Here is a 12,623-nt window from a genome sequence, read left to right as displayed (position 1 = left end):
CTATTTACGTATTTGTACTGGAAATTACAAAGTGTGATGTTGATTGTTGTTTTCGTAGACTAATTCGTGTCCATTGTAGTTCATGCTTTTAAAGTATACATTTTTTTTCGAACGTGAATGCTTTGATGTTATTATGTTTCATTTGTATTCCGTATTATAGATTTATTAATTGAGGTTTTGTTTAAATTGTTTTTCAAAAATATGGTTACAATGGTTAACGTGTTTTTTCTGTTTATATGATGTGATATGTGATGGTATACTTCATTAATGTTAAATACAAAATGAAGTTTCTTATATAGATATCTCACACAAGTAATACATAGTATTGAAGTCATATACGTCGTGTATTCGGTAATCACAAATTTATGGAAATACTTTACGCTATTCTTACCCATTCTTTACCAAAAAATTTTTTATTGTGTTACTTTGTTTATTTTATTCCATAACATTGTTTTGCTTTAGTTTTTGTATTGTTACATAGTTTTGACTTGACAAGTCAATACTGCATTATAGGGATATATATATGTATATACAAACTGGTATTTGTTTTATTATATATAAGAAAGTAACATGCACACATTAAAAGTTCCCCCACAGTTGTCTGCTATTTTCTGACAAAACAATATTCATTTACTGTGATTTCAGGTCTCTATCATACGTTTGACGTACCCGGCTTTGGCAGAGCTAATAAACAAACTTATGTCAGTTAATGTGATACCCCCAAGCTTATTATGATGATATGGTTTTAAAACAAGAGGACATGTGAATTCACGAACAGCAATTGTTTAAGACTTGACCTGATAGAAGTCACAAACTTAGAAAAATACCACTAGCATAGACCTTTATTAACACGACGGGTGTCCATAGGACAGGTATGCCCCTACATTCCATTTTTTAAACTTTGTCTATGTCAAACATAACTTGTTTATAACCAAATTTGACTTTTGACCTCTGTATGTGACTTTGTCATGACATAGTTGATACATGCGACATTTAGTCGCCTTTTGTTAGTTATTTATAATTAGTTGTTTCAAAATAGAAAAATTAACCCCGTTTACGCAGAGCACCGCTCAAATGTGTCACGTGCATTAAGCTCTTAACTTTTTAGATTTGTATACCTCTATTTAACGTGTAACCAATTTATTATAAAAAAACGGGGCACATATAAATCAACTCAAATTAACGTTGTTGCCCCATTTTGTCAATTTAAAGTCTATACATAAATTCATTCTATATACCAGGAAGATATATCACCCGTGACTTACGAGAATGCTTTTGATGCCTAAAGCATACATTGAACTGTTTAAGAATCTATTACTTGAATATATAGATTATAACACTCAATTACGTGATAGACTTGCCGCTGATAACTTGAATGGGTAATCGACTAGGAGAACGTTCCGTGTCTGGTAGAGAAACTTGCCATCACTGAACACAGCGTCCTTGGTCGTTAAGGCTGCGGAATCTGCGTCCCTAAGACGGCAATCTGAACACAGCTATAGGATGAGTGACAGATACATATTAAGACATAAGTTAATTTACCATGTATTTTGGAATTCCTTTGGTATAGGGTCTACAATATACATGTCTGTTAAAGAATATTGTTGACACTGCTCTGCATTTACAATTTTCTGAAATTAATTTTGTTCACTTTTTAAAACCATTATTATATGGTTTTATTAAAACCACTGCATCATGCAGGGTTTTTTTTGGCCCGATTTTATAGCCGAATAACGGCTATGTTCCAAGTGGCAAAAGGTATACTTTTTTCCCAAAATTTGGAAAAAAAATCCCAATTTTTTTTTTTTTTTTTTTTTTTTAAGAAGTGTCTGATGATTATTTTATCACAATTGTATTTCAATTACAAATAAAAAAAGTACATAATAATGATTTATAAAATTTTGATCCTTTAATTTGAATAATACAGAGTTATATCAATATATATTGTTGTACTAAAGTGCCCATTTTCCAAATTTCTTGAAAATGCCAATAAAATTCTCAATTCCAAAGCAATGGGCTATTTTCCCAAACAGGGGAAAAAAACTGTCATGTGCACACAGCCGAAAAATGGTGATGTGTTAATCATCATATACCTTCCCAATGACGAAGTAGGACCACATTCCCCTCTTTTGTCTTATTTTTATAGATAAATAGTCTTATCACATACGTTACCCAGTTAGTTTCACATTCTACCTATATCAATTAAAGTACTGAAGACCACACATGTGTGAGTTGCACAGCGTTACACGGTAATTACCTACCTAGCTTGCCTGTGGTTTAGTACTATCCGCCTAAGAGTCCTCTAATATTCCCTTCCCACTGATTCTCTCCAGCTTGGTTCTCCATGTGGGGAGAGCTGCGTGTTGAGGAGCCGTCACTGTTGGGGTGGTTACTCACGTCGATAACGCTGTCTTGCTGGTCTCCCTTGTAAAACTTCGCCTCCTGAAAGACAGCACGAGTCAGATATTGCAGAGGAAAGGTTGGAGAAAGTGTTAAAAAAAGAGCTTGGTATGGTTCAAGTGTTAGGCCAACAACGGACTATGTAAAACTGGAGCTCCGAAACAAAGTGTTATCGTCCAAGTTCCAAAGTTTGCGCAGGGCCTAGTTTGCTAGAAATATAGTCAGTTCATAGGATTGACATATGTGACAGACATCATCGCAAACTGTGTGAATGGTAGACGAATTATGAATTGTTCCCCAATACTTCCTAATGCCATACAGCAACTCAAGACACAAAGCTTCTTCAGCAATTCACCAATTAGGCATCTCTCACCCTTTTTTTCACAAATTGAAATGTTATGAACACACTCTACCGCCTAGTTAGCTATGGGCATATAACGATTGATTGTGTTGATCAATGGGCATAACAAATGTTTGCAAATAAACACTTCATGGTGAAGACATATTTTAATGTTTCAACTAAATTGCATGAATTGTTTATTTAGTTTGATCGATAATCTTTTGCTGACAACCAACTAATAGAGTGATTCCAATACACTCCTTCCTGCTGGATATAAATACAAATGTAGAATGAATATTTTTTTTGTTTCACTGAATTCCTTTATTAAAGTGTTGATAATTCCCATCACCTGGACCTGCATGCCATTTGTGGTCGCAGACTGGACTGGCTGTGACATGGAGGCCATTGTAGGCATGCTGTCACCAGCCAACACTGGATTGAAGCTGCCGATAACTCCTGAGTGCATAATGATTAAAAAGTTATTTAGTTTGATTCACAAAAATGAGTCTTAAAGTATAGGGCCTACAATATACATTACAATATACATGTCTGTTTAAGAATATTGTAGACAAATGGATGGCATTTACAAATTTGTTCAGAAATTAATTTTTTTTTGTTAACCATTATTAGATGGTTTTAATAAAACCACTGCTTCCTGTAAACTCAGCCGAAAGATGGTGATGTGTTGATTATCATGTACCTTCTCAATGACGAAATAGGACCACATTGCACTCTATTGTCTTATTTTTATACATTAAGAGTCTAATCTCATAAGTTACCCTGTTAGTTTCACATTAATTTCAATAAAAGTACTGCAGACCATACATGTGTGAGTTGAACAGTGTGACATTGTAATTGCCTACCTTAGCCTTCCTCTATGGTTTGGGACTATCTGGACACTGCAATTGCCTACCTTAGCCTGCCTCTATGGTTTGGGACTATCTGGACATTGTTATTGCCTACCTTAGCCTTCCTTGTGGTTTGAGACTATCTAGACACTGTAATTGCCTTCTTAGCCTGCCTCTGTGATTTGGGACTATATGGACACTGTAATTGCCTACATTAGCCTGCCTCTGTGATTTGGGACTATATGGACACTGTAATTGCCTTCTTAGCCTGCCTCTGTGGTTTGGGACTATATGGACACTGTAATTGCCTACATTAGCCTGCCTCTGTGATTTGGGACTATATGGACACTGTAATTGCCTACCTTAGCCTGCCTCTGTGATTTGGGACTATATGGACACTGTAATTGCCTTCTTAGCCTGCCTCTGTGATTTGGGACTATATGGACACTGTAATTGCCTACATTAGCCTGCCTCTGTGATTTGGGACTATATGGACACTGTAATTGCCTTCTTAGCCTGCCTCTGTGGTTTGGGCTATATGGACACTGTAATTGCCTACATTAGCCTGCCTCTGTGATTTGGGACTATATGGACACTGTAATTGCCTACCTTAGCCTGCCTCTGTGATTTGGGACTATATGGACACTGTAATTGCCTACCTTAGCCTGCCTCTGTGGTTTGGGACTAAATGGACACTGTAATTGCCTTCTTAGCCTGCCTCTGTGGTTTGGGACTATATGGACACTGTAATTGCCTACCTTAGCCTGCCTCTGTGATTTGGGACTATATGGACACTGTAATTGCCTTTTTAGCCTGCCTCTGTGGTTTGGGACTATATGGACACTGTAATTGCCTTCCTTAGCCTGCCTCTGTGATTTGGGACTATATGGACACTGTAATTGCCTTCCTTAGCCTGCCTCTGTGATTTGGGACTATATGGACACTGTAATTGCCTTCTTAGCCTGCCTCTGTGGTTTGGGACTATATGGACACTGTAATTGCCTACCTTAGCCTGCCTCTGTGATTTGGGACTATATGGACACTGTAATTGCCTTCTTAGCCTGCCTCTGTGGTTTGGGACTATATGGACACTGTAATTGCCTTCCTTAGCCTGCCTCTGTGATTTGGGACTATATGGACACTGTAATTGCCTTCCTTAGCCTGCCTCTGTGATTTGGGACTATATGGACACTGTAATTGCCTTCTTAGCCTGCCTCTGTGGTTTGGGACTATATGGACACTGTAATTGCCTTCCTTAGCCTGCCTCTGTGGTTTGGGACTATATGGACACTGTAATTGCCTACCTTAGCCTGCCTCTGTGATTTGGGACTATATGGACACTGTAATTGCCTACCTTAGCCTGCCTCTGTGATTTGGGACTATATGGACACTGTAATTGCCTACATTAGCCTGCCTCTGTGATTTGGGACTATATGGACACTGTAATTGCCTATCTTAGCCTGCCTCTGTGATTTGGGACTATATGGACACTGTAATTGCCTACCTTAGCCTGCCTCTGTGATTTGGGACTATATGGACACTGTAATTGCCTACCTTAGCCTGCCTCTGTGGTTTGGGACTATTTGGACACTGTAATTGCCTACCTTAGCCTGCCTCTGCGATTTGGGACTATATGGACACTGTAATTGCCTACCTTAGCCTGCCTCTGTGATTTGGGACTATATGGACACTGTAATTGCCTTCCTTAGCCTGCCTCTGTGATTTGGGACTAGATGCACACTGTAATTGCCTACCTTAGGCTGCCTCTGTGATTTGGGACTATATGGACACTGTAATTGCCTACCTTAGCCTGCCTCTGTGATTTGGGACTATATGGACACTGTAATTGCCTACCTTAGCCTGCCTCTGTGGTTTGGGACTATATGGACACTGTTATTGCCTACCTTAGCCTGCCTCTGTGATTTGGGACTATATGGACACTGTAATTGCCTACCTTAGCCTGCCTCTGTGATTTGGGACTATATGGACACTGTAATTGCCTACCCGAGTCTGCCTCTGTGATTTGGGACTATATGGACACTGTAATTGCCTACCCGAGTCTGCCTCTGTGATTTGGGACTATATGGACACTGTAATTGCCTACCCGAGTCTGCCTCTGTGATTTGGGACTATATGGACACTGTAATTGTCACCCGCTAACACAGGATGGAAGGTGCCGACTACTCCTGAGTGAAAAATGAATAATGTTATGATGTACTTTGTTCAACAATATGAAGAACGCAAACAGAAAGCAACATGCTGATGAAAGGAATAGCTGCCGGAAAGAACACATTTTCTAAAAACAGATGCATAAATCATCAAGAGTTCATACATTTGTCCTTATTTATTTATATGATAGTTTTAGGCCCATACAATGCAATACATGTTATACATAGATTGTGAACTTGTCAATATGTTTCTATGTCTTAAATGTATCTGAAGATTTAGACTTGCACAAATTGCGAAAACTAACCCAAAATGAAAACAAGGGCTGTTTGTAAAACATGCATGCCCCCCATATGGGCTCTCCGTTGTAGTGAGAGCCATTGTGTGAATATGTTTTTTCTCACTGTGACCTTGACCTTTGATCTAGTGACCTAAAAATTAATAGGGTCATCTGCCAGTCATGATCAATGTACTTATGAAGTTTCATGATCCTAGCCAAAAGCATTCTTGAGTTATCATCCGGACACCATTTTACTATTTCGGGTCACTGTGACCTTTGACCTAGTGACGTGAAAATCAATAGGGGTCATCTGCGAGTCATGATCATTCTACCTATCAAGTTTCATGATCCTAGGAATAAGCGTTCTTCAGTTATCATCCGGAAACCATTTTACTACTTCGGGTCATCGTGACCTTGACCTTTGACCTAGTGACCTGAAAATCAATAGGGGTCATCTGCGTGTCATGATCAATCTACCTATCAAGTTCCATGATCCTAGGCCTAAGCGTTCTTGAGTTATCATCCGGAAACCATTTTACTATTTCGGGTCACTGTGACCTTGACCTTTGACCTAGTGACCTCAAAATCAATAGGGGTCATCTGCGAGTCCTGATCAATCTACCTATCAAATGATCCTAGGCCTAAGCGTTCTTGAGTTATCATCCAGAAACCATTTTACTATTTCGGGTCACTGTGACCTTGACCTTTGACCTAGTGACCTGAAAATCAATAGGGGTCATCTGTGAGTCATGATCAATCTACCTATCAAGTTTCATGATCCTAGGCCTAAGCGTTCTTGAGTTATCATGCGGAAACCATTTACTATTTCGGGTCACCGTGACCTTGACCTTTGACCTCAAAATCAATAGTGGTCATCTGCGAGTCATGATCAATGTACCTATGAAGTTTCATGATCCTAGGCCCAAGCGTTCTTGAGTTATCGTCTGACAACCACCTGGTGGACGGACCGACCGACCGACAGACCGACATGAGCAAAGCAATATAACCCCTCTTCTTCGAAGGGGGGCATAAAAAGGGACAACATAATGTTACAAAACTGTTATTGACATTTTCTGCACACGAACCAATTGCACATCTCCATATCAGGGCCCTGTTTCCCATCACCGCTAACAACAGCCAGGATGTTATTGGACATGTTGTTGCCCCATCAAAATGAAGGGGCCAGAACTCTGTCGGTCTGCTTCCTGTTGGTAGTGCCCTCATGGCTTACCTCCCTTGTCGCTTCCCAACTCTTTCCTCTGTTTGGAAAATCTTGGGGGTAATTTGGTAAGCTTGAAGTAGCGTGTTTTGTCCGCTGCAGTGTGAGCGCCTTTGAGTTAAGCCACAAACTGAAATCCAAAACCTTGGCCGCATAAATATTACATATGAATTGTAATTTTTAAAATGGTACTCACCTAAGTGCCTACACATACCTATGTGTCTATGGGTACTCACCTATGTGTCTACAGATACCTATGTGTCTATGGGTACTCACCTAAGTGCCTACAGATACCTATGTGTCTATGGGTACTCACCTAAGTGCCTACAGATACCTATGTGTCTATGGGTACTCACCTATGTGCCTACAGATACCTATGTGTCTATGGGTACTCACCTATGTGCCTACAGATACCTATGTGTCTATGGGTACTCACCTATGTGTCTACAGATACCTATGTGTCTATGGGTACTCACCTATGTGCCTACAGATACCTATGTGTCTATGGGTACTCACCTTTGTGCCTACAGATACCTATGTGTCTATGGGTACTCACCTATGTGCCTACAGATACCTATGTGTCTATGGGTACTCACCTATGTGCCTACAGATACCTTTGTGTTTATGGGTACTCACCTTTGTGCCTACAGATACCTATGTGTCTATGGGTACTCACCTATGTGCCTACAGATACCTATGTGTCTATGGGTACTCACCTATGTGCCTACAGATACCTTTGTGTTTATGGGTACTCACCTATGTGCCTACAGATACCTATGTGTCTATGGGTACTCACCTATGTGTCTACAGATACCTATGTGTCTATGGGTACTCACCTATGTGTCTACAGATACCCATGTTGTATTTGAACCATGCTCTGGGAAGCGCCTGCTTAATGCATGTGCATTAAGTGTTGTCCCAGATTAGCCTTTGCATTTGCCTTGGCTAATCAGGGACGACACTTTCCACCTAGACAGGAGTTTCATTTAGAATACACTTCCTTTAAAATGATAACATCGTTTGAAGCTCTGACTATGCATTAAGCCCTGTTTTCCCACAGCATGGCTCATATTCTGCTTTACGGACTACATTAAGATTGGTATATGTTTTATACATATTTGTGTTTTCCTGAATTTCAGCTAAAAGAGTGAATATGTGGTGTGCATTAAGGCCTTGTAGTCATAGATTAATGCGAACTGTTTCTTATATTTTACAAGGTACAGTTACCCGCTACTGTACAGTGTTAACAGTGTGGCAAACCTTGGTTTTGTCAGACGAGATCAATGAACTGCTGCTCTTGAAGCGCACTCAGCCCTTGCTCAATCAGGTAGTGATTATTGGGAAAATGATATAGTTTATGGTGATTGGGTATAAGATAGACATTTTTTAAACAGAGCTTGCAAGCATTGTGCATAGAACAAACGCATCATTTTTATGTAATCCAGGCAACATTTACAAATAATACCAGTAAACTTTGACAACCATATGCCATACCTGAAATGAGATGCTTGTATAATCGAACAGAGATCTTGTTTTAATGCCATTTACCTGTGGATTGTTGAAACGTTGTAGTTGAAGACATCGTCAGATACTGGACCCTGGTGCCGTTCCATATCAACTCTGTTATCATTGACTTCCCTGAAAGGATGCACGTTGATTATGAAGTCAGATAGCTGATCAAGATACACGACCGGTAAAACGAAGTGCGGAAAACAATGTTATTTGTTTACATCGAAATGATTTGAACAGAAGAAACGCCATGGTTTGATTTGCAGTTTTTTAATTGTCTAGACTCAATGTTAATCATGTAAATATATACTGATGAGAAGATAGGGTTTGATTGTGCCTATAAATGTACTGCAGACTTTTTGAAAGGTTTTGATTGGTATAATACACTCTACTGGGTAAAGTTGCACATTCGACAGGCACTTATTTACTTGAGGGGGGGCACAGGTGGGCACGTGTCACTATCCCTCTCCGCATCTGACCCCAATGCAATATGGGTGACTTACGTTTTATAAGTAAATGGAACAGTACATTTCCTGCAAATATGTGTGACCCTTGTCTGATCAGTATTTCTTATCCAACGCCAAGGCCGTATGGCACCAATTAAGATAATTATCGGTAATAGAACGCAATCACGTAGGGGTATTGCATGTACTACAAATGTGTGTGTGTGTATTTCTTAGTTCATTTACAGGTCCACCAGCCTCTTTGTAAAGTGCATCTATAGGGTGGAACTGCCCTGGTCACCTTTCAGGGGAATAATTTGATTTTGAGCCAAAGTGGGACAAATTTACCTGACTAGCCGGGTATTCGCCAAAGATATTGTGGCTACAATACATGACCACTGTTGATTCAGCGGGCCAGGTGTGGTTTCTACTGGAAATCAAGGATTTCAGTGTTAAGCAGATATTCACCGTAGCTATTTAATTCACAACAAAAATGTGTATTTTACCCACTTGTTGCAATAAATATTGTTTTCCAATACTGTGTAATTATACTTTCAAACAATGCGATGAAAGTGGACACTCTAAAAAATCAATTTCATTAAAGAAGTCATTTTTTGTCAATAGGTGTACAAGTTCAGCTATTTGAACTTTAATATTTCTCATTTATAATCTCCAGAAATGATCAACTTATCAATTTAAACAGTTTCAGGAAACTATGTCATGACAACTATTTTTAATCGTAATATTTTATCAACAAGAGATGTGTTTGTCAGAAACACAATGCCCCCTACTGCGCCGCTTTGAAACAACATATCTATTTATCATTTGGCAGGTATAGAAATCATTTCCCTTTAAAGCTTGTTACTTCCCTTGGTTGTTTTTTTTACCTTTGACCTTAAAGGATGACCATGACCTTTCACCACTCAAAATGTGCAACTTATGAGATACACATGCATGCCAAATATCTTCAATATTGCAAAAGTTATGGCCAATATTACAGTTTTCGGACTGATGCACAGACTGACCGACAGACAGACAGACGAACTGACCTAGGCCCGTATCCATCAGCCCATTCTTTGACTTAAGAATAAAGAATAGATTTACAACCAAAAAAATTACCTCAGACTTTGCACATATACTAGCTAAAAATGGTGCTTATTGTATTGATATATTATATATTATTGCTTTTAACTGCCATGCTATACTTGACTTACTAGTAGTTTAACCGCATTACCGTTTTCAAAGTATTCTACATTTTTACACTTAAGTCTAAGAATCGGTTGGGGAATACGGGTCCTGGGCCAAACCCTACCAAGGTCCGGACAACCACAGACGAGTATGTGATGCATGATTTCAATGTTGTCGATGATTGGTTCAAAGGCGATCATGTGATACACCGTGTCAACCGGAAGTTTGATGTTCATGCACATGTATGTGGTCTCCTGTGCCGGAACAGCCGTTGGCGAAAATATGAACTCGAACTTCTTGGTGTCGGTAAGCCAAACACTAAAGAACAATTAGTCTCATCACAGAGGGCACCTCCCTTTAAGTAAACAAGAGAAAAACCTCCATGATTTGAATGGATTATCTGTTTGCATTCATTTTACTATTTAATTCGAATAGTTTAAATTTTTGTATATACAATGAAGACTGGGTTAATAATGGCAAGTTGGGAAACAGAATATAGAACGGAGATATGTTTGTTACGAGTCAATACCTTTGCAGTGGTTGGGAAACAGAATATAGAACAGAGATATGTTTGTTACGAGTCAATACCTTTGCAGCCGTTGGGAAACAGAATATAGAACAGAGATATGTTTGTTACGAGTCAATACCTTTGCAGCTGTTGGGAAACAGAATATAGAACGGAGATATGTTTGTTACGAGTCAATACCTTTGCAGTGGTTGGGAAACAGAATATAGAACAGAGATATGCTTGTTACGAGTCAATACCTTTGCAGCCGTTGGGAAACAGAATATAGAATGGAGATATGTTTGTTACAAGTCAATACCTTTGCAGCGGTTGGGAAACAGAATATAGAATGGAGATATGCTTGTTACAAGTCAATACCTTTGCAGTGGTTGGGAAACAGAATATAGAACAGAGATATGTTTGTTACGAGTCAATACCTTTGCAGTGGTTGGGAAACAGAATATAGAACAGAGATATGCTTGTTACGAGTCAATACCTTTGCAGCGGTTGGGAAACAGAATATAGAATGGAGATATGTTTGTTACGAGTCAATACCTTTGCAGCCGTTGGGAAACAGAATATAGAACAGAGATATGCTTGTTACAAGTCAATACCTTTGCAGTGGTTGGGAAACAGAATATAGAACAGAGATATGTTTGTTACGAGTCAATACCTTTGCAGTGGTTGGGAAACAGAATATAGAACAGAGATATGTTTGTTACAAGTCAATACCTTTGCAGTGGTTGGGAAACAGAATATAGAACAGAGATATGTTTGTTACGAGTCAATACCTTTGCAGTGGTTGGGAAACAGAATATAGAATGGAGATATGTTTGTTACGAGTCAATACCTTTGCAGTGGTTGGGAAACAGAATATAGAACAGAGATATGCTTGTTACGAGTCAATACCTTTGCAGCGGTTGGGAAACAGAATATAGAATGGAGATATGTTTGTAACGAGTCAATACCTTTGCAGCCGTTGGGAAACAGAATATAGAACAGAGATATGTTTGTTACGAGTCAATACCTTTGCAGCGGTTGGAAAACAGAATATAGAACAGAGATATGCTTGTTATGATTCAATACCTTTGCAGCGGTTTGGAGAGAGTGGAAAAGTTTATTTCTGAGACCTAATTACTTGATTATAAGGCGGATTTACTATCAGATGGAGTCCCGACTTTTGCGTTGATTGAACCATAGTTTGTATTGAGCTTATTATAAGACGGGAAAAAGATATCCACATACAAAACTTTAACAAACAAGAACTGTCACCATAGGATGACATATGCCACCCTTTTCCACATTTTTGTTAACCTAAACGCAAAGTATTTTTCCACATTTTTTGAAACCTAAACGCAAAGTGTGACGGAATTTCAGACGGACAGACAGACGGACAGTGCAATCACTATTTGCCCACCTCCGGGGACATAAAAATAAGTTAAAGGCGTATGCATGTTTTTTAACATGCAGACATACGATAATGTAATCAGGAATCTGTAATAGGTAAGTATCGCGGGAAAACCAAATTCCCAAGTACTGAAACTAGTCATGAAATAATACCGTTTATTGGGATAAACTGGAGATACAAAGAACCTGCGAGATCATCGGGCAAACAATGGTATCACATGCAATTCTGTTAGACAAACTTATTCTCTGTGCAATCTCATAATCATTTGTCATTCTATTGATGACTATGCAGATAAAGAGAAAGACTTTGATTCGTTT

At 39.0% G+C, this 12,623-nt stretch overlaps 3 protein-coding genes across 12 annotated transcripts in view; 1 reads left to right on the top strand and 2 right to left on the bottom strand.

Moving 5' to 3' along the window:
- LOC127844952 (target of rapamycin complex 2 subunit MAPKAP1-like) overlaps positions 1 to 12,623 on the bottom strand; it is a 567,740-nt gene that overhangs the window by 7,614 nt on the left and 547,503 nt on the right. The window lies entirely within an intron of this gene.
- LOC127844950 (ankyrin repeat domain-containing protein 50-like) overlaps positions 1 to 12,623 on the top strand; it is a 492,344-nt gene that overhangs the window by 51,230 nt on the left and 428,491 nt on the right. The gene's annotated exons all lie outside the window — the stretch shown is intronic.
- Positions 2,266 to 10,782, bottom strand: LOC127844960 (uncharacterized). 2 transcript variants are annotated; one of them, XM_052375552.1, is made up of 5 exons: positions 10,518 to 10,782; positions 9,554 to 9,635; positions 8,802 to 8,891; positions 3,090 to 3,196; positions 2,266 to 2,442 (listed from the first exon to the last, which is right to left on the bottom strand). In XM_052375552.1, exons 3-5 carry the CDS (start codon positions 8,881 to 8,883, stop codon positions 2,284 to 2,286), a joined length of 348 nt encoding a protein of 115 aa, XP_052231512.1. In that variant the 5' UTR covers positions 8,884 to 8,891; positions 9,554 to 9,635; positions 10,518 to 10,782; the 3' UTR covers positions 2,266 to 2,283. The 2 variants fall into 2 exon arrangements, with proteins under 2 accessions (XP_052231512.1, XP_052231513.1); XM_052375553.1 differs by having other exon boundaries at positions 9,554 to 9,632.

Source organism: Dreissena polymorpha, chromosome 9 (genome assembly GCF_020536995.1).
Source record: "Dreissena polymorpha isolate Duluth1 chromosome 9, UMN_Dpol_1.0, whole genome shotgun sequence".
NCBI classification, from domain to species: Eukaryota; Metazoa; Mollusca; class Bivalvia; order Myida; family Dreissenidae; genus Dreissena; species Dreissena polymorpha.
Note: the sequence above shows the minus strand (reverse complement) of the source record. Positions and strands in the feature narration are given on the sequence as shown.

Coding starts and splice junctions, on each gene's coding strand:
- LOC127844960 (XM_052375552.1), bottom strand. CDS start 8,883: ATGATAACAGAGTTGATATGGAACGGCACCAGGGTCCAGTATCTGACG. Junction 3,197..8,801: donor AACGTTTCAACAATCCACAG/GTAAATGGCATT, acceptor TTATGCACTCAG/GAGTTATCGGCAGCTTCAAT. Junction 2,443..3,089: donor CAAATGGCATGCAGGTCCAG/GTGATGGGAATT, acceptor GCTGTCTTTCAG/GAGGCGAAGTTTTACAAGGG.